Source organism: Lampris incognitus, chromosome 9 (genome assembly GCF_029633865.1).
Source record: "Lampris incognitus isolate fLamInc1 chromosome 9, fLamInc1.hap2, whole genome shotgun sequence".
NCBI classification, from domain to species: domain Eukaryota; kingdom Metazoa; phylum Chordata; class Actinopteri; order Lampriformes; family Lampridae; genus Lampris; species Lampris incognitus.
The window spans coordinates 24,154,514-24,177,418 of NC_079219.1; the positions used below are offsets into that span (position 1 = coordinate 24,154,514).

At 46.9% G+C, this 22,905-nt stretch overlaps 1 protein-coding gene across 1 annotated transcript in view; it reads right to left on the reverse strand.

Moving 5' to 3' along the window:
- The window catches only part of LOC130118497 (oxysterol-binding protein-related protein 10-like), a 133,306-nt gene that overhangs the window by 90,288 nt on the left and 20,113 nt on the right, over positions 1-22,905 (reverse strand). The window contains exons 3-5 of the mRNA XM_056286950.1: positions 12,458-12,537; positions 11,201-11,303; positions 6,163-6,731 (exon numbers count right to left, since the gene is read on the reverse strand). Coding sequence (XP_056142925.1) covers positions 6,163-6,731; positions 11,201-11,303; positions 12,458-12,537 — 752 coding nt within the window. The remainder of the gene's footprint in view (positions 1-6,162; positions 6,732-11,200; positions 11,304-12,457; positions 12,538-22,905) is intronic.

The window sequence follows — 22,905 nt, forward strand, 5'->3', positions numbered from 1 at the left end:
ATGTAAAGACATTTTCATCTCAGATCATTTCAGATCTTACCACGGTGAGCCATTTAAAAGGCATAGCTGTGTAGCACAAGCTGGTGTTAGCTAGGCATTAATGCATAGATATAAAGTTGATGTTAGATATGCTAATTCTGTCCTTAGTTAACACGAATTTGTTAAGTCTGCTCGTAGTGGGTTCAGATAGAGGTAGTTCTGGGATGCTGGAATGAACTGTAGAGCCTTTTCAGAATCAGAATCAGATTTGGTGCCAAGCAGTTCAAGAACATAGAAGGCATTTGACTTGTCATGTCGGTGCATGAGGGAAAAGGGAAAAGTTAACAGCAACAGTAAGGTAAAAGTTAAAAGAATTAATAAAATACAAAATAAAAAAATATATTTACACAAGACAAAATAAAAGTAGATGAAATTAGGTGCAGTTACTTACAGAAGAAGAAGTAGTTGCAGACTAAGAGTTATTTACAGGGTAGGGCGGGCTTGATGCAGTGTCCACATGTACAGAGAGCGCACCTTTTTGAGGTGTTGTAATCCTAATTCAATGAGACATCACTTAAGGGAAGAGCCTCACATGATAACATGAACCACATGCCTGGATTCTCACATCACAACATTAAACAGCATGTTGAAGTGTAAGTGAAATATGTCGGCTGTGACCAGTAGATTCAGGACAGTTTAGCCTGGAGTTCATCGTGGTAACCATTGATCAAAACCCCAATCAGTTTCATTTGATCAGGTGTTGTCATACCAGGAAATTGACCTGAATTGCTCACATGGGACACTTTGTTGCACACAAAACCATAAAAGCTCACATATATGTTGATGAAGTACAGTAATTTGTCTGGAATTGAATGTATATGAAATTAGCAGAAATATTATATCCTTGCTAATGAGTTTAAATACTTGGGGTCAACTGTCCAAAGTAACGGGGAGTGCAGAAGAGAGGTGAAGAAGAGAGTGCAGGCAGGGTGGAGTGACAGAGGAAGTTGCAGAGGACAGGAAGAAATGCAAACGGATGATTCGCTATGGCGACCCCCAAGGGGAGCAGCTGAAAGTAGTAGTATATTATATCCTTGCTAATAGGGATTGCTTTGTAAAGTGTAAGGAAATTGATTAGTCCAATATCTTAAAGCCGACACAGGACATCCTCATCCTGCAGCATTGCACATGGCGTTGTTACGTTATATCTTACGTATTGAGACCATAGCATCTACAGTATAAAGATGAATTGATCTTTGCTATAACTCTCTCTGAAACTCATTGGACAGGAGGGAAAAAAACACTTTTTTGAAGAAGAAAGCCACTTTATTTTGTCATTGTAGGTTACAATGAAATTTGTTCTCTATATTTAACCCATTCTGTTGTATAGGAGCAGTGGGCAACTGCAGCACCCGGGGGACCAACTCCAGTTCTTCTTTCCATAGCTTTGTTTAGGGGCACAGATGGGAGTATTAACCCGTGCATGTCTTTTGATGGTGGAAGGAACCGGAGCACCCGGAGGAACCCCATACAGACATGGGGAGAACATGCAAACTCCATACAGAAAGGATCTAGGACAGTGAGGCGTTTTGCCAGGGGGACGTAGCATGTGAGAGGCTCACGCTATTCCCTCCAGTTCCCCCTCCCCCCCGAACAGGTGTCCCGACTGACCACAGGAGGTGCTAGTGCAGAAACCAGGACACATACCCACATCCAGCTTCCCACCCTCAGACATGGCCAATTGTGTCTGTAGGGACACCTGACCAAGCCGGAGGTAACACGGGGATTCGAACCGGTGATCACAGTGTTGGTAGGCAACGGAATAGGCGGGGTATGCTACCCGGATGCCCTCATGCATGTCTTTTTGATGGTGGGAGGAAACCCACGCAGACACAGGGAGAACATGCAAACTCCACACAGAAAGGACCTGGGACGGCCTGGGGTTCAAACCCAGGACCTTCTTGCTGTGAGGCAACAGTGCTAACCACTAGGCCACCAACTGTGGCCAACCGTGCCACCCAGTTTAAACCACTGGGCACCACGGTTTTGAACCAGACGGTTGGTACCAAGACACAATGGACAAGCTAACATGGGCAGACAATTTGGTATTTGATCTTTTTCTCCTCTTGAAGCTCGAGGACCAAGCTGACAAATTGCTGCCTTGGTCAGAGAGATCATATACAGAACCTGGTAGATAGGATGACGAATCACTCCCTGATCCAAACCTGACATTGCCACCTTTCTGACAGATTGACAAATCACTCTCTGAGCAAGATCTCTTTCTAAAACCAATTTGACAGGATGATGAATAACTCTCAGATTTGAACGCTCACTCGGACGCACCTCTGTTCTCAGATGAAACGTGTGGAGAAAAAAGAATCTGATCAAAGCATGACAGCAACACATAAGGCCAAGATGCCACCAGTACAATCCATTGCTGGATTCTCCCCAATTGTATCCGGCCAATTACCCCACTCTTCAAAGCCGGGGAGAGCTGCAGACTACCACATGCCTCCTCCGATACACATGGAGTCGCCAGCCGCTTCTTTACACCTGACAGGAGGAGATTCACCAGGGGGACGTAGCACGTGGGAGGATCCCGCTATTCCCCACAGTTCCCCCTCCCCCCCAAACAGGCGCCCTGACCGACCAGAGGAGGCGCTAGTGCAGCAACCAGTGCACATACCCACATCCGGCTTCTCACCCATAGACACGGCCAATTGTGTCTGTAGGGACGCCCGACCAAGCCGGGATTCGAACCAGCGATCCCGATGTCGGTAGGTCCCTCTTTCTCTTATATGTATAACTGTAGCCTTGTAAGTAGTATGTGAATAAACTCTTACTGCCAATCAAACTGTATTTATGATCCAACAAGTAATCCCATACATAAGCATTAGTATTTCGTCAAATCACTACTATGTATACTGTTGACTACTCTTAATAGATTACAAATAATATTTTTACAGGATACGGTGATCCCCTGCCGTGTAATCTAATATGGTGACGCTCTAAACTAAATTCTCCTTTCCCCCCTCACAGTGTCCCTGAGCTTTCACTCCCATCAAACTTCGTCCTTCCCCGTTTTATGCTCAGACATCCATCGCCCCAAACAAATGTGTTTCAGCGATTTCGCTTGTCTGTTGTCCTCTCAGAGATCAAGTTCACAATCCACTTTCTTCTTTCTCTGAAAATATTACTAAGCAAATACTCTTTCTTTTGGTTTTTCGGTCACTTGCACCACTCTATTTATTCACTGCTTCATCTTTTCTTCTCCATTTTCATTTCTCTCCCCCACTCATTGTCCTCTCTGCAGGTCTAAAGTGCTGGCTCAGTAGTGGAGTGTCCTTGGGACCCATTGACTGTGAAACTATATATCTCATCTCTGTCAGTCTGTACGTCTATCTCTCTGTCTCACTTTATCTCTGTCTCTCTCCACACACACACACACACACACACACACACACACACACACACACACACACACACACACACACACACACACACACAGGCTTTTATCTAGAGTGTATAGATATGTACTATGAGCTATGTATAGATATAGGCTTTTATCTGCAGTGATTTACCAAACAGTGCATGCATTCTTCACATGATGACCTTTAACTACAGCTCAAGTGGTTATTCTCTCATTTTATTCAGCTTTTGATACTTTCTATGTCATCACCCTTTTGAGAAGCATCCTCCATAAAGTGCTGCAGCTCTCTAACAACAACAATAGGACAGAAAAAACACTGCAAATTTGAGTGCACACATAGAAAACTAGCGACATTTATTAATCTTGTTCATGACGCAGGTAGCCCTTTCTCATTTGACGTGCAATTTTGCCCATAAATCAAAAGCCAAATTGGATTGGATGTAATGTAACAAAACATTACACCCAGAAGCGATAATATGGAGCAAAGCCACTTTGCTCCCTCATTAAACTGCCTCATCAAAGAGCTTGAGGCTAAGGTCTAAGAGACGTCTGAGTTGATAATATTCTTTTGAAAAATTTGACTTCCCAAAGACCACATTTATCAAAAGTCAGCGTAGTAGCGATGAATAAGAAATTGTACATATAGAGAAGGCTCTTTGATATTCTCATTTGCGTCAAAGGTTTTATGCAACTGGTATCTTGAAACCTTGTGCGGTATTAATTCAGTCAGTGAGAATACCTGGGAAAAGTAAAGAAAACGTCTTATTCTACAGAGGCAAGCCATAGAAAGATAACCAAGTGAGATATAATACTGAGTAAGATGATGAAGAGTGACTATACGTGGCTGAAACTCTACCTGACAAAACTTTGAATGTTGGAATTGAGACTCGGTAGGTTCGATAAGGACTCTTTTTCCATCCCGGCTTGTAAAATAAAAAGTGTGTAGCTCCTGGTGTGAGGTAGGCAGATGGGCTTGAGAGAAGCCACCAGGTCACTAGTCCAGGACTAGTGCACTATTGCACTCAAATCCTAGTTCAAGATGAATCTGCACCCCCCCCCTTTTTTTTTTCTTTCCCCAGTTGTACCCAGCCAACTACCCCACTCTTCCAAGCCATCCCGGTCACTGCTCCACCCCCTTTGCTGAGCCGGGGAGGGCTGCAGACTACCACATGCCTCCTCCAATACATGTGGAGTCGCCAGCCGTTTCTTTTCACCTGACAGTGAGGAGTTTCACCAGGGGTACGTACTGTGTAGGAGGATTATGCCATTTCCCCCAGTTTCCCCTGCCCCCTGAACAGGCACCCTGGCCAACCAGAGGAGGTGCTAGTGCAGCGACCAGGCCACATACCCACATCCGGCTTCCCACCTGCAGACACGGCCAATTGTGTCTCTAGGGATGCCCGACCAAGCCGGAGGTAACACAAGGATTCAAACCAGCGATTCCCGTGTCGGTAGGCAATGGAATAGACCACCACACTGCCTGGATGCCCCAAATCTACATTTATAGTGAGCATATATCCACTAATGAAATCTTCTTGCTGTTTTTAATGCTCAAAGCAATCAGACATTATTTCTGCAGGTGAACAAAATCAAATTGCAACTCATAATGTCTCTTTCATAACACTTATCTGCAACGTACAGATAGGAAAGGAAGTTTATACATGTCTTCCGTTTCGAAACTGGAATCCCATGTGAAGATAAAATGTTCAAATTCCTGCTAAATATGCATGTAACCCCTAGCTTCACTTTTGTTTAATTAAATCTAATTTCTGGGGGCGCCCCAGTGGCTCACCTGGTACAGCACGTACCACTTAAGGCTGAGTCCTTACCACAGCGGCCTGGGTTCGAATCCGGCTCAGGCCCCTTGATGCATGTCATTCACTCTCCTTTTCCTGTCTCTCTCTCTGCTATCGCTATCAAATAAAAAGGTGGAAAATGCCAAAAAAATCTAATTTCTGAGCAAGAACTAAACCATTATCTCAGGAGCTCTAATACATTATTTTATCTAACCAGGGGATGAGATATTTGCAGTTGCTGAGCAATTTCCATTTGGCTGGTTTTGACATACACAGCAAAAAAAAAGAGAGCACCCCCCCTCCCTCCGAGTTCAAAGGACCCCGTTTGCCTCACCGTGACACTGAATTGATGACTTGTTTAATAAAACAATCATAGTTTTTAAGTTGAGGCATGAATTGGGGGGTGCTGATATGACTTCATGGTCCGAGTCAAAGTATTATTGATCAGCCAGTATGATCAATACAAAACCATGAGCAGAGAGCGATCCCGCTTTAAACTCTCAGACTTCAGAGGCTGACCAGCTTGAGGAGCAATAAGAGCGAAAAAGCCAGGACCTAAGCCCCACATTTTCAAAGAGACACAGCATAGCAGAAACCCCCTCTGTACTGTGTCAATCAAACGCACGCAGTGGCTTTTTTATATTCTATTTTTTGTTTTGCTGAGCTTAAAATGAAATCTGATCATTATCTATTTATTTCATCAGGAAGCTACAGACACAAATAAATGGAGTTGAATAAATAAACGGCCACAATCCAAGCCTCTATATTTAGTTTGTGTTTTTTTTCCAATTCACTGGAAGCAGTTTTAAATAGGGAAAGACAAAAGTAATGCTGCACATCCTGTATTTCAAGCTGCATTAAAGAGTGCCATATGTTCAATCGTAAAGCCCAAGGACACAGTAAGTATTTAAACACACAGTCAAATAAAGCTCCAGTGTTTCTCTTGGAGCACCCTACCTCTCTGACCTCCCGCAGCCTCCCAGAGCTCTGCTGCTGGTTTGTCCTGGCCCACCGGGCGGTGCAGGGGTAATGGTGATGGGTGATGGGGATAATGTGACCAGAGGCAGCCCCAGGGTGGTCATGGTGATGCTGGTGATGATGGTGATGGTTTAGAAGGATGTGGGAAGGAAGAGGAGGACGAAGAGGAGAAGGTCTCAGGGTGGAGGAGGAGGGCAGAGCAGATGGGGGGTGCAGATGCGGGAAAGAGCTGCGAGTCCAGCCTGAGAAGGCGGCGGAGGCCTGAAAAAGATGACAGCAGCCACAGCAGGTGGAGGAGTGAGAGGAGGTGGTGGATAAGGAGGAGGAAGAGGAGGAGTGGAAGAAGGAGGAAGGGCAGTCTGGCATCAGATCCGTGAACCACTTTCTCCCGGCAGCTCCCACCGCTCCACCGTGCTCTGCCGTGGCCTTCACGCACAAGGACATCTTCTGCTTCAGCAAACAGGACAGCACAGGAACCAACTCCCACAGCCAGACAGGCAGGCAAGGAGAGATGAGGTGGAAGGGGGGCAGGGAGAGGGGAGCAGGTGCTGTTCAATGGAGAGCGGAAATGAGAGTGTTAGGTACAGGGGAAAGAGGGCAGGCGGAGAGAAAGGAGAGGGAGAAGAGAGAAGGGAGCGGTGGCACGAGGACCACGGAGAAGAGGGGTGCTTAGTGGTGAAGGAAAGGAGAGAGGATAAAAGAGGGTATGCTCAGTGACAGCAGACGCAGCGAGAGCGGAGGTAAGGGGAGGGGAGGGGAGGGGGAGCAGCATGCAGCTAGAACACCCTGCTCACATAGTTATTCAGCTAGAGCCCACACACGCGCACACACACACACACACACACACACACACTACCCGATGCCGAGCTGCCACCAAGGTTTCAGCCTTGCCCATATAACAAGCACATTTGAAAAACACTCTCTGCTGACACACTTCTAATGTGAAATCAAAGCCTAAATCAAACTTGCAAACTTGTAAATCTGACTTCTAAGAGGTGAGACATCAATTAGGGACGTCGACAGTTAACAAGGGAATAGTGTTTTCAAAGACAGAAAATTATAGACTTCCTCTCTGTCACTGGGTTCAAGTGCACACGTGCTAAGAGATGTAATACTGTTTAGAGGTACATTTGTGTTGAGTACTAAGAGATGTAATACTGTTTAGAGGTACTTTTGTGTTGAGTACTAAGAGATGTAATACTGTTTAGAGGTACTTTTGTGTTGAGTACTAAGAGATGTAATACTGTTTAGAGGTACTTTTGTGTTGAGTGCTAAGAGATGTAATACTGTTTAGAGGTACTTTTGTGTTGAGTGCTAAGAAATCAGATCCGAGGAACCTGATCCGAGTAGAAAACTGTTGCCTGCCCCTAAATAGAAATGGATGGTGCTAAGTGTTGTGCTTCATAAGGGATAAGCCTGCAGAAAAGATATCAGCAGGGAGACCTTGGAGTAACTATCAATGAGTATATACGTACTTCAGCTTTTGAATATTTATTTACCGGCACTCATTTTCCTGTCTTTTTATTATGTGTTTGATAAGTTAAACAGGTGTAGTTATCTTCCAACAATCTCAGGAAATTAAGGCTAGTCAAAACAATTCATTTTGAGTAGATGAGATGGTAAAGCGGGGAGATTTAGTCAGTGACAACAATACTTGCCCAAAGGCAACAAGACCGGTTGTGTGATATTTTAGACCAAAATGTTTTGTTTGATGAAAACGCAATGAGCATGACTAGTTCTGACAGCAAAGCCAAAACCATTGTTTTTGTTTGCCATTCAAATGTGTCCCAGTTAGTTTGAACCAGTAGATTTTAATATCTGCAACAAGTGCACTGCCAGTTTTAATCATCGACATGTCATCATATCCACACACATCTAATAATGTTTAATTATGTATTGACATAATTTTAATCCAGTGCTAGAAACTAAATTATTCATCCAATACTTTAGATTAGCTTTAAAATACCAAGCAATTTTTACTGTATGACAGTTATGTAGTTTTCCCATTCTTTTTTTGATTTTTCTCCCCAATTATATCCGGCCAATTACCCCATGCTTCCGAACCATCCCGGTCGCAGCTCCACCCCCTCTGCCGATCCGGGGAGGGCTGCAGACTACCACATGCCTCCTCTGATACATGTGGAGTCACCTGCAGCTTCTTTACACCCGACAGTGAGGAGTTTCACTAAGGGGACGGAGCGCGTGGGAGGATCATGCTATTCTCCCCAATTCCCCCTCCCCCCCGAACAGGCGCCCCCGACCAACCAGAGGAGGCGCTAGTGCAGCGACCAGGACACATACCCACATCTGGCTTCCCAACGGCAGACACGGCCAATAGTGTTTGTAGGGACGCCCAACCAAGCCAGAGGTAACACGGGGATTCGAACCGGCGATCCCCGTGTTGGTAGGCAACAGAATAGACTGCCACGCCACCCGGACAGTTTTTCCATTCTTAACCGGCCACATCTTCACATCTTCACTGTATTCAACTCTTAAGAAACCTCTCTTCAGTCCGTAACAGCCCATTTGCTGTTACTCAATCAAGTTAATTTCTCATTTGCAGTAGGTGCTTTCCACATACACTCTGGAGGCAGATTGTTATCCACGTACAGCAATGATTTCTCCGTAGCTCCAGTCTGACATTGAGTCCATTATGTGCTGAGGTCCAGACAGAAGAACGGAGGGATAAGGTTTCTTCCTGTAGGCACTCCGTTACTTTGAATGATACATCAAGTACTTGCTATTAACAACACAAGTACAACATAATTCGTCTGAATTCCTTCAGCTAACCAATGTAGGGTAGTTACATCAGTGTGGTAAACAACGATGGGTTTACGTTTATATGGAACAAGACTACCTGAGTGACACCACGTGTGGTAAATCCCATTAATATGTAAATATACGTAAACATTTTTTTTCTTTATTTTTTTCTCCTCCTTTTTCTCCCCAATTGTACTTGGCCAATTACCCCACTCTTCAAAGCCATCCCGATCGCTACTCCACCCCCTCTGCCGATCCAAGGAGGGCTGCAGACTACCACATGCCTCCTCCGATACATGTGGAGTTGCCTGCTGCTTCTTTTCACATGACAGTGAGGAGTTTCACCAGGGGGACATAGCGCATGGGAGGACCACGCTATTCCCCCCAGTTCACCCTCCCCCCTGAACACGCGCTCCAACCAACCAGAGGAGGTTCAAGAGCGGCGACCAGGACACATACCCTCATTCGGCTTCCCACCCGCAGACAAGGCAAATTGTGCCTGTAGGGATGCCCGAGGTAACACAGGGATTCGAACTGGCGATCCCCGTGTTGGTAGGCAACGGAGTAGACCGCCATGCCACAAACGTGTTTTATCACACTAAATGGTCTCTTTGCTATGCTCCTCTTACCATATCATTTTCTTGATATGAAGTCTTAACAGTGTGGTCAGTCTTTCAGTCAATCTTAGTATCTCGACTTATTTTCCTGAGCAAAGACAGTAAGCTATACAGTTCTGGACAAATGAAAAACTTCTAAATGAGTAGAGTACCCACAATCACAATCACACTCAGGGGCATTAACCCCCCCACACACACACATACGCTGAGACTTCACTCGCTTCATCGACTCCCCTCTTATACTCACTGCAACCTTGGGCCTCAGGTTGTGATGCCTGACGCGACTTGTCAGCTGATTGAGCTACATGATGTTTGTAGTGGAATTTGACAATAACCTCTAACGCTTTGAGAAAAACCTCGTTAAAGTGATAGTGACGCGGTCGCCCCAACCATTCACAGGACCCGTCCAGAGTGCTGTTGTGATCAGGCTGCACGTTTAGCTCTGAGGCTATATTTCAGACAAGACAAAAACAGCACAAATAATTGAGATAAAACATTCTTAGAGAGCAGCGGTGTCAATAAGGGAGGAAAAGAGGGTTCTTTCACAGGGGCCCAACCAATAAGTGGTATTTCAGGCATTTTGATAGTGTACCAAATTAGCTGTATCGGGTTGTGGGTGGCATCGTCACAGCATGTCAGGGGGCTCAGAATTCCCAGAAGCAGCCCTGATGAATAGCCATAAAAGTAAGAGAATAATATTAAACAAAGTCTAGGGGCCGGACATGAACTCAGAATATCACTTATAATATCATGATATAACAAAAAGCACATAGTGTTGATTGGTTGATTGATTTATTAATTAAATTTCCTTTATTAATCCCCTTGGGGAAATTAATTTACTGCGAATTAACCCATCCTAGTTGTGATCTGTGCAGCCAGGAGCAGTGGGCTGCTGCCTTCATGCTGAGCCTGGGGACCAACTCCAGTTCTTTTCCCATTGTCGTGGTCAGGGGCACAGACGGCAGTGTAAACCCCAACATGCATGTTTGTTTTTGATGGTGGGGGAAACCAGAGCACTCGGAGGAAACCCACCACAGACACAGGGAGAACATGCAAAATCCACACGGAGGATGACCCCCAAGGTTAGACAACCCCGGGGTTCGAACCCAGGACCTTCTTGCTGTGAGGTGACAGCACTAATCACTGCGCCACCATGGTTAGCCCTTATTGAATAGTGATGTATTCACCACTGCAATGTTTTGGGAAAGTTGGGTTTAGACAGAAATATTTGACGTTCTTATTTGTTTTGCCTGGATTATTGACTATAAGGCTTTAGGCCACATTCACAGCATTGCTGAAGTCAGCGCTTTCTCAATCTTGTGTAGCCCCAGCACCTTGGTTTTTGATGAGTGTGAAAACTTACATTTAACTGATTGTCTTTTACAGATTCCAATAAATCAATCTTTATTTTTAGGCATTAAAATGGACAAAGATGTAGGCAATAGGGGGCAGGGTATTGAGGGCATAAACTTAATAGACTTAAGAAACTAGTTCAGCTAAGTGGTTTTAGCTTTGACCTCCGACCCATTTCCATTTGTTTAGATTCAGATTTTGGCAAGTGAGGATAACCTGTAATTGCTCAACTGCACTGGCTGAGACTGAACGATACCTGGCCAGGTGCTAGCAGGCTAGCTGGTTGCATGCTGTGGCTTTCATGGCAGTTAGACTTCCTGCCATTGCTCCGTCTGCGCGCAAATGCAAAGGGTACAGGAAGTTTAGAGAGGGGCGTACAGAAAGAAAGAGCTAGCACAGAGAATGAAAGGAAGAGAGAGAGAGAGAGAGAGAGAAAGTGAGAGTAAAAATAGCACGAGACAGCTGGGGCATAAAATAAGTGGAGCGATAGTTAACCTAACAAGGAGGCCACTTGCTGTTTCTTGTTAAAGATAAAAGTTTTTCTAAAGCCGACACTCGCCCTATCTAGACAAACCCGAACAACAACAAGCTGTGCTAACACACCAAAAACTGGATCATCAGAAAAGGTAATCCACTTTCAGATTTGGACGTTGGACTCAAGGTCAAGTTTTAATAGAGTATATATAACAGCAATCTCTTTAAAACGCATCAGAGCACTTGTCTCGTATAGCTTAACTAATTTTGGTAAAAGCCCCTGCGGTACCAGCTGGAGGTGCTGTAAAAGTAATGAACCAGGTGCATAAAGAGATCAAATTACTATGTTTTATTCTTCCCTCAACGTTTGAGGGGAGAATAGTTTGAGTCATCTGTGCAAAATGATGAGGCCAAAACTATTTCATTCCTAAAGGGATTTGGGGAAAACTTACCAACATACTGTTGGACACAACTACAAATAAAGCAGGAGCATCAAATGAACTGGCTGTTATCTTCTTGCACCTGCTCCATTTGGTGTAGACCAAAACGCTGCACGCATTGACATCACAATTCCTATCATAAACCATGTCTCCTGAGGCTCAAATGAGCTGTTGACCCACAAACTGGACAGGGATCTGATGTTTTCTGCCTCCCTACATTACGTAAAATAAACAAATGTGTTTGGCTTGGGTTCTTTCATTTCTAATTTTTATTTTTTTGTAGTTTTATTTGAAATGGGTAATTAAGTGAGGATGCAAAACTGGGGATAAAATCTTATTGCCAGTCAAAAAGTCTTAATTTCAGAGCAATATTTAGAACTTGTTGATTTTATGTTGAACCTGCATCCATGTAAGTTTGTATTTCAGCATCTGTGTAAGTTTGTCATTGTGTGCATGAATGTTTGTCTGAGTGCCTTTATGTATTTATGAACATCAGTGTGTGGCCTAACAGCTATATGTGTTAGTGTCAATGTACATGTACTCACTTGTGTAGGTCTGTGTTCATATGAGCATATGTATGTTTATGTATTCGCGTTTGTGTGCATGTGCATGTGCATGTGTATTGTATACCTTGGCACTGCTGTCGGAGGGGCGTCTGGAAAAGAGCTGCAGCTGAGTCATCCATAACTGCTGCTCCTCAGCATCCAGCGCTGAAGGTACAGAGCAGAACATCATGTTGACAAAATGTCAATATCCCTGCTTCCTGCTATACATAAAACTATCAATACGTGACTCAAGAAGTAACCTATACATCAGCAAGCAGCGTCAGATTATCGTCACTGTGTTTAATGTGAATCAATTGAGGCCAAAGAGGTAAATTAGGAGAGAAAAAGAAAAATGGTCAGATGAAGGGAGAGAAACGAGACATGTCAAACATTTGGATTGGCACTTCACAATGTCTACTGAAAAATCACACTTCTGGCAAAAAGGTGAGCCCTGTGGTCTCTCAGATAAAACAGATTATTAACATTGTACCACATGCATTGATGCTCAAATGCATGCCCTCCACTTAACTTCCACATCAGTCAGAATGAAGGACTTTCCACCGACTGGTATGGGACACCGTGTTAAAAAAAGAATTGAGTCAAAGTCCCCCCCCCTTTTCTCCCAATTGTACCCAGCCAATTACCCCACTCTTCCAAGCCATCCTGATCACTGCTCCACCCCCTCTGCGGATCCAGGGAGGGCTGCCGACTACCACATGCCTCCTCCGATACATGTGGAGTCACCAGTCGCTTCTTTTCACCTGACAGTGAGGACTTAAGCCAGGGGGACGTAGCACATGGGAGGATCATGCTATTGCCTCCAGTTCCCCCTCACCCAAACAGGCACCCCAACCGACCAGAGGAGGCGCTACTGCAGTGACCAGTACACATAGCCCCATCCGGTTTCCCACCCACAGACACAGCCAACTGTGTCTGTACGGACGCCCAACCAAGCCGGAGGTAACACGGGGATTCGAACCGGTGATCCCCATATTGGTATGCAATGGAATAGACTGCTGCGCCACCCAGACACACTATAAAGTAATTCTACAGGTAAAACTGGTCAACTAATAGCCAAGAAGAGATCAGCAATTTGTTTTATCTAAACTAGACCTTATATATTTCATGTCTACAACTTTGCTAGTTATTTTCAGAAACCTCAATTGTTCGTTCACTAATTAACAATGCGAAGTAGCCTAAAATTGACAGATGCACATCCTCTGTAGTTTACCAGCCTTTGCATGATGGTATTGCAAGCTCACAAATAAGCCTCCATTTGTGTTTGGATTACAGGATTTACAAAAAAAACTTATACTTTACATAAATGTTACTGTACTGTATATCTAGCTGTGGTAGCACAAATATATGCTTTGACATTTTTTTCTTATATCATTATCGGGTGACAAGGCTGGTGTGAATATGGTTAAGCCAGAAAATGCTCCCTTGATTTTTGCATGTCTGCTTTGCGTCATTTTTGAAGTTCCCCAGTGAAACACAACGCATGCTCAGCAAATAACAGAGATGGAGCTGTTTGGGAGGGGGCCCAAGGCCCTTCTGTTCACATACCCCACCAGACGCCCCCTCTTATGGCATCCATAACATACGAATGCCTGTTTATGAGGTTAGCGTAGACCTGAAAATTCCCATTTGTTTTCCCCGCTACCAGACTTCATATAACAGATCTCACCTCAAGAAGGCTAACTTGCTCAAATTTGGACCATTTGGGATAAAAAGCCCTGTATTGCTCGAGAGGGTTCAATTTCATCAGGTCAGCAACTTCACTTCTTGAATAGCTGCCAAATCCAACATGTCCTAGGTCCTTGCAAACCATGTCTACATAAAATTATGCGTGTAGGATAAATGAGGAGAGTGACTTGTCGTGTGCACTCCATTACTGTACACACCCAAATGAGAGTCAAAAGGAATTGAATCAAGTGCAACTGGACTTGATATATATCCGTGAAGACGTTTCGCCTCTCATCCAAGAGGCTTCATCAGTTCGTGCCTTTCTGACTAGACCAAGCTAGTCTGACTGGCTGGTGATGAAACTCAGATATTTAGCCTCTTTGGATTTGTTATCAGAGCTATTGATGTCAATGGCTCTTTTGTGTTCCGATGTTTAGCAACGACAGTCGTTGGAGGTGTTAGTTTCGACTTCGTTAGTGCTCCATTCAGGGGTCATGAGTCGTTGGAGCCGTTAGTGACCGACTGTTGTTCTTGGAGGCTAAGCTTTTGAGTCTCCTGTGTAGAGATGAAAGGACGACATTGTAAGTGGGAGATAGGTGGTGTTGCAGACCTCCTCCTCTGTTGAGGGATGGACCTATACATAGGAGAAACCAAACAACCACTATACAAACGGATGGCCCAACACAGAAGGCCAAACTCCTCAGGACAAGACTCAGCAGTCTATCTACACCTAAAGGAGTAGACACACTCCTTCGAGGACAGCAACGTACACAATTTGGACAGGGAAGGTAGATGGTTTGAAAGAGAGGTGAAGGAAGCCATCTATGTGAAACTGGAAAAACCATCCCTCCATTTAAACGCTCAGTTGCACAGCTTGTTTCGCAATGAGCAGTGCTGACGCATTCCTGTTCAGGTGTGTTTGCTGTAAGAAAAGGGATCATCAGCCATGGTAGGAGTGGATAGGCCAGGGGTTCTCAAACTTATTACTCAAAGGTCTTCATCTGATTTTTATCCAAGGTCAGAGGTCCAGAACGATCGGAGATAAAGTAACATTTAATCAACTTACAACTTTTAAGCAACATACATTCAAGACAGTCAAAATACATTCCAGCCAGGGCATCTGGGGGGCGTGGTGGTGTATTCCGTTGCCTACCAACACAGGGATCGCCAGTTCGAATCCCCGTGTTACCTCCGGCTTGGTCAGGCGTCACTACAGACACAATTGACCGTGTCTGTGGGTGGGAAGCTGGATGTGGGTATGTGTCCTGGTCGCTGCACTAGCGCCTCCTCTGGTCGGTCGGTACTATTGTTTATGGTCACGCTAGTTTCTCTCCTCTGCTCTCTGAACCAGGGCGGAGCTCAGCCCCTCCACACTCACACTCACACTCACACTCACACACACACACACACACACACATCATTGACGACAACTAAACTCATTACATTACCGTTAAGTGCAATAAAAACTTCACACCACCCCAAAAGCAAATTCTTTTGTGCAACGCTAATGCGTGAACTTGGCAGCAACAACACACTAAATAGAAAAAGTTACACTTCATAACGTATAGACCCTTTTAGAGCCTATGTAATGACTACGTCAGGGCATCAGCTGGAGGCAAAACAAAGCCAGAAGCGGTGACGTTAAATACGAATCACGTCTTCAGGCAAGCGTACATCATCTAGCTAACGTTTGCGAACATGTCTTTGTGCTGTGTTTTTGGGTGCCAGAATCGAAGGGTAATAAACTAAACTTGACGTTTTATCGCATACCAGCTGCCACTCCCAGTCAAAAAGATCAGAGACAATGGTGGTTAAACGCAATAAGACGAAAGGATTGGACTGAGGAGATCATCAAAAATGCTTGTGTTTGTAGGGCACACTTCATATCAGGTAAGTAAGGTAACGTTAAACTATACTTTGGTCTGTTGTAGGTATGGATATTTGCCTCTAGCTAAGCTCCGCCCACAAAACACATCACTATGTTCACTAACAGAAAAGTGGTCTATTGTATTCATAACACTAAATATGGGCTGGGTCCGGATTGACTTGCCCTTCGGTTTGGATGCTGGTTCAGACCGAGGTCCGGACCTTGAGAAGTCCTGGGATAGCCACTGTCTCCTAATAGTATGCCATGTCTGTGAATGTTCTCATTCATCCAGGTCATGGTTATCCAAAGGAGTTGAATCAAGTGCAACTGGACTAGGTATATATCCGTGAAATATATATATATATATACCTAGTCCAGTTGCACTTGATTCAACTCCTTTGGATAATATTATGCCATCCGGTCAGGTGGTTTGGAGCTCTCTATATAGAGCGTTCCCATCAGTAGCGAACCATGACTCTTAAACCTTGGCCTTCTGACCACCCTTACCTCATCAGGAAAAACAAAAGCAAACTACCAGCCTAGCTTGCTGAGCGTTATCACCAAAAAAAAAGAACCCCCCCAAAAAACAAAACAAAAAAATAAAACAGCTAATTTCTAAAGCAAAATGCAAATCCTCCTTACAAATAATCGCATCACCACACAAGTTGTGAGTGCATTTCAGTGGAATATGATCGCAACGGGCTGGGGTGCAAAACTATGTGCAAAACGCATGACAGCCACCCCTTCCTACCACACAAACAAAACCAACAACATTTCATGTGAGCCTACACATCATGACAGCACACAGCCAAGCGGACACACACTTCAGAACCATGGACAGTGAACAGCGATTATGGCATTCTGGGAACCCACAACCACAAGCAATACTATTGTTAATAAATAATATCAGATTGGCACAGCGGCCTACTAAATATATATGTTACTGTAAATGTGCATAATGTCCGCTGAGTTGGTAAATTTACCGGTAATTCTGCATAATGACTGTTTTCTCAATATACCTTAACGTGTATACAAAACAGTGGTAGTGGCAGCCAGAATAAAATCAGTTGGCACGGCAGCCTAATAGACTTTAAACAATTTACCTCTTTAAGCTCTGGTGTAGGTTTTCGTTTGCTGATCAACTCCAAATGTTCATTACAAGTTCATCTTGAAAACGCCGTGGATAATAAATTCACAACGACGTCCTCACTAGAGGTAGCGTTACTCGCAGCTCCCATCGTGAACCAACGGGCTAACAACAGGCTCGCTAGTTCAGTGGCGTTTTGTGATATATTTTTTTCCCGCTAAGATTGTGATTCATGTTCCCCCGCAGGCAGGCGGAACTTGTTATAAAGTTAACGCTAACAAAGCCAACCCATTTAGAGGGAAGCCGTCACAGCCTCTCGCCCTTGACATCAAAGCGATCGCCCTTGACACCTGCTACACCAGCTGACACCTGCTGACCCCCCCCCCCTTCACCACGGCAATCGCCCTCACCCTTAAAAGGCCTCCACTATGGACCAGTCTTCGCTGGAACGTCGCCATTCATGGACTTCTGCCTGCCTGCCTACCTGCCACAGAGCCATCTCCTGCTCTACCCCCGAGATCGGTCACTTCAATAAAGACTGGATTCTTCCCTTACCTGGTTGTCCCGTCTGCTTTTGGGTTCCTTCCCGATACGTGACAGTACGTTCCAGCCACTATGGACCCAGCAGACCATTCCACCACAGACCTGGCCACGGTCTGCCAGGCTGTAGCCAACCAGGAATCGGTCCTCGGCCAGCACAGCCAGGTACTACAGGGGATGGCTGACGCCCTCCGTGGGCTCAGCTCAAAGATCTCCGGAATCCAGACCCAACTTAGTGCCTCCGCTAGCCCGGGATCCACCCCTCCAGCTCCGCCACCCCCAGCGCCATCAACTTTGGCTAAGGAACCATGGGTTGCCCCACCCGATAAGTATGATGGAGATTTTGGACTTTGTCGCCCTTTTTTGATGCAGTGTGAGATTGTGTTTAACCAGCAGCCCCAGTCATATTCCACGGATGGAGCCAACGTCGCTTACATCATGGGTCTTCTCCGGGGAAGCGCCCTGGATTGGGCTACAGCGGTGTGGGAGATGCGGGCCTCCACTTCCTCATCCTACGCTGAGTTCACCACTGCTTTTCGCCAGGTTTTTGATCATCCCGTGCGGGGAAAGGATGCGTCAAAAAGACGGATCTTTCTCCGCCAGGGTTCCCGCAGTGTCGCTGACTACTCAGTTGAGTTCCGTACGCTATCAGCGGAGAGCGGATGGAACAACGAGTCCCTCCAGGCCGGCTTTTCCAACGGGCTGAGCGAATCCATAAAGGACGAATTGGTTTCCTACCCCGAGCCTGGAGGGTTGGAGGAATTGGTTACCCTGGCCGTTCGTGTGGACAACCGTCTCCGGGAGCGGAGGCGAGAGAGGACACGCCGCTTTCCTGGTCACAACAACTTACCACGGGCCACACCTCCAAACTCTGGGGGCCGAGCTCGCTCGACTGAGGTTGCCGTCCTCCGAGAAAGCCCGAGGCGTGACTCTTCCCCAGCTTCGGAGCCGATGCAACTCGGCCGCTTCCGGCTCAACCCGGAGGAGCGTCAACGCCGCATCACCGAGAACAGCTGCTTGTATTGTGGTCAGCCTGGTCACTTTCTCGCCTCCTGTCCTCACCGTTCCATCAAACTAGCAGGCTCACGAGGGAGGGGGAGGATCCTCGTGAGCCCAACTGTCTGCCCTCTGTCTCCTCGTCCACGTACCCAGTTGCAAGCTACCATCAGTTTTAAAGGTCAGTCCACTAAACTTTTGGCTTTAATTGACTCTGGAGCTGATGAAAGCTTTTTGGATGCAAGTGTTGTGAAGCGGCTAGGTCTTGCCACTGTGAGTCTGGACCAGCCTCTTGAAGCTAATGCCCTGGATGGACGTCTCCTGGCCCGGATAACCTCTAAGACCGAGCCTGTGCTCCTCCTGTTGTCGGGAAAACATCAAGAGGAGTTAATTTTTTTCATGATCAATTCTCCCTTTGTTCCCATTATACTTGGTCATCCCTGGCTGGTTAAGCATAGTCCCCATATTGATTGGTCATCGGCCAGAATTTCAAGTTGGAGTCCCGTCTGTCATGCCATATGCCTCCAGTCTGCTCTGCCTCAGTCTGTCCCCAGTCAGGTGTCAAGCTCTGAGACCTCTGACCTGTCACTGGTGCCTCCAGAGTACCATGACCTCCAAGCCGTGTTCAACAAGCAGCAAGCTCTCTCCCTGCCTCCTCATCGCCCCTATGATTGCGCTATTGACCTGCTGCCGAGCGCTCCCCTCCCCAGCAGCTGCCTATATAGCCTCTCCAAGCCTGAGCGAGAGTCCATGGAGAGGTACATCAAGGACTCCTTGGCTGCTGGTCTTATTCGCCCGTCATCATCACCCCTTGGTGCGGGGTTATTTTTTGTGGCCAAGAAGGACAAGACCCTCCGGCTGTGTATTGACTATAGAGGCCTCAATAACATCACAGTCAAGAATAAGTACCCTCTGCCCCTCATGACTTCCACTTTTGATTCTCTCCAGGGAGCCAGAGTGTTCACTAAACTAGACCTCCGCAATGCTTACCACCTGGTCCAGGTTCGAGACGGAGATGAATGGAAGACTGCCTTCAACACCCCCCTGGGGCATTTTGAATATCTGGTGATGCCGTTTGGTCTCACTAATGCCCCAGCTGTCTTCCAGAGTCTGGTCAATGACGTCCTACGTGACATGTTGGATCGTTTCATTTTTGTTTACCTGGATGATATCCTGATTTTTTCCAGAGACCTGTCAGAGCATGTCATGCACATCCGCCAAGTCCTTCAACGGCTACTGGAGAACCGCCTTTTCGTAAAAGCAGAGAAGTTTGAATTCCATGCCCCTTCAGTCACCTTCCTGGGCTACATCGTGGCCGATGGGCAGGTGAGAATGGACCCCGCCAAGGTCAGAGCGGTTCTTGAGTGGCCAAGCCCGACCAGCCGTAAGCAGCTTCAGAGGTTCCTCGGGTTTGCCAACTTCTACAGACGGTTCATCCGCAACTACAGCCGCGTTGCGGCCCCACTAACCACTCTTACCTCCACCTCCAGACCGTTCCTGTGGACCCCTGTAGCAGAGGCAGCTTTCCAAGCCCTCAAGCACTGCTTCACCACAGCTCCTATCCTCATCCAGCCAGACCCAACCAAGCAGTTCGTTGTAGAAGTGGACGCCTCTGTGATTGGGGTGGGGGCAGTCCTTTCTCAGCACTCCAGTGAGGATGGCAAGACACACCCCTGTGCCTTCCTGTCTCGCCGTCTCTCCCCAGCTGAAAGGAACTATGATGTGGGGAATCGTGAGCTCCTGGCGGTGAAATTGGCACTGGAGGAATGGCGACATTTTCTGGAGGGGTCTGAGCTCCCTTTCATAGTGTGGACTGACCATAAGAACCTGGAATACATCCAGTCAGCAAAGCGACTCACCGCGCGCCAAACCAGGTGGGCGCTCTTTTTTGGTCGTTTTAATTTTTCTTTGACATACAGACCTGGCTCCAGGAATGCCAAGCCCGATGCTCTGTCTCGTGTGCATGGGGAGGAGTCTGAGCCCAAGCTCCAACCTGACACCATTGTTCCCTCTACCTGTGTGGTTGCGGCTGCGGCTGTCACCTGGAACATTGAAAGGGAGGTCATGGCAGCACAACAGACTCAGCCTGACCTAGGTAACGGTCCCTCCGGGCGCTTGTTTGTTCTAGACGCTGTTAGATCTAGTGTGTTGCAGTGGGCTCACTCTTCCAAACTTACCTGCCATCCTGGAGTAACCCGTACCCTAGCCTTCCTCCGCAGGCGGTTCTGGTGGCCTTTACTGACTGTCGTTGATCGCTTCAGTAAATTTGCTCACTTTTTGCCCTTGTCTAAACTGCCTTCGGCCCGAGAGACTGCGGATCTGCTGGTCAGGGAGGTTTTCCGGGTCCACGGTCTTCCCCGTGATATAGTGTCTGACCGTGGCCCCCAGTTCACTTCTGCTGTCTGGAAGGCTTTCTGCTCTGCCATCGGTGCCACCGTCAGCCTGTCATCGGGGTTCCATCCTCAGACCAACAGCCAGGCCGAGAGGGCCAACCAGGCATTGGAAACTGTCCTCCGCTGTCTGGTGTCTGCCAACCCATCCTCTTGGTCCTCACAACTTCCCTGGGTAGAATATGCCCATAACACCTTGCCATCGTCTGCTACTGGGTTGTCCCCTTTTCAATGCCTTTACGGCTATCAGCCCCCCCTTTTTCCTTCTCAAGAGGTAGACATTCCGGTTCCGTCTGTCCAGGCCCATGTCCGTCGGTGCCGTCGGACCTGGCGGCGAGCCCGTGCTGCAGTGCTCAGGGCCTCCGGCCGTTACCAGCGCTTGGCGGATCGTCATCGCACCTCTGCTCCGGACTACTCCCCTGGTGACCAGGTATGGCTCTCTACCAAGGATCTACCCTTGAGATCAGACGCTAAAAAACTGTCCCCCAGGTATATTGGTCCCTTTCCCATTGTCAAAGTCATTAACCCCTCTGTGGTCCGTCTGAAGCTGCCCCGCACTCTCCGGGTTCACCCTTCCTTCCATGTGTCCTGCCTCAAACCTGTCTCTACCAGCCCTCTAGTTCCTCCGGCCCCCCCGCCCCCACCTCCTCGTATGATCAACGATCATCCGGCTTACACCGTTCGTCGTCTCCTGGACTCTCGTCGCCGCAGTCGCGGCCTGCAGTATCTTGTGGACTGGGAGGGATATGGCCCGGAAGAGAGGTGTTGGGTCCCTCGTCGCCTTGTCCTGGACGCGAACCTCATCTGGGACTTCCACAGGACACACCCTGACGGGCCTGGTAGGTCGCCCGGTGGCGCCCCTCGGAGGGGGGGGTACTGTCACAGCCTCTCGCCCTTGACATCAAAGCGATCGCCCTTGACACCTGCTACACCAGCTGACACCTGCTACGCCAGCTGACACCTGCTACACCAGCTGACACCTGCTGACCCCCCCCCTTCACTCCAGCAATCACCCTCACCCTTAAAAGGCCTCCACTATGGACCAGTCTTCGCTGGAACGTCGCCATTCATGGACTTCTGCCTGCCTGCCTACCTGCCACAGAGCCACCTCCTGCTCTACCCCCGAGATCGGTCACTTCAATAAAGACTGGATTCTTCCCTTACCTGGTTGTCCCGTCTGCTTTTGGGTTCCTTCCCGATACGTAACAGAAGATATGTTTGGTCAGTTTAACTGTCTTTTGAAATTACTCTTGTTGTATTATTAATGCTCGGACCTCTATAAATTTTAAATGGCTGTCCTTCCAACTGTGTCCCAACACCACTCCACTAATATGATATACGTAAATTACATCAATCAATCAATCAATCAATCAATCAATCAAGCTTTTCTATAACATTTGACGTTATCTTGTTATATTTTAAATGTACCAGCCGTAGACACAGAAAAAAATATCTGCTTTATATTGTGGTGGACACGTATTGGGGATAGAATTCACCAGGAACTAAGGGTTAAGTCAGGGTTGCCCTGGCAGGTTAACGCAGGGTTAAGTTATGGTTGTTCAGCCAGTTTTCTGGTTATTCTTGCCGCCTCCGCTCAGTCGAGCTGTGGTTTTGTTGTCTCTCTGATTTACCGTTGATTAAAGAAAGTTGCCTACACGGCTAAAGTGTGAACCTACGGTCTTCTCCGTTCCTTCGGCTCTACACTGGTGACCCCGACGTCGGTTTTCGGATAAGTTTTCTGAAACCACACACATTATGGCTACGAACGCCGTTGCAATTAAACTGCCGGAGTTTTGGGAGTCTTCCGCGGCTCCATGGTTCGCGCAGGCTGAGGCACAGTTCGCGCTCAGAGACATAGCAGACGAGACCAGGTACTACTACGTAGTGGCAGCGCTGGGGGGCGCTACGGCTTCCAGGATAAGCGGTTTCATAACCAACCCACCGGCCGATGGTAAATACGCCGCACT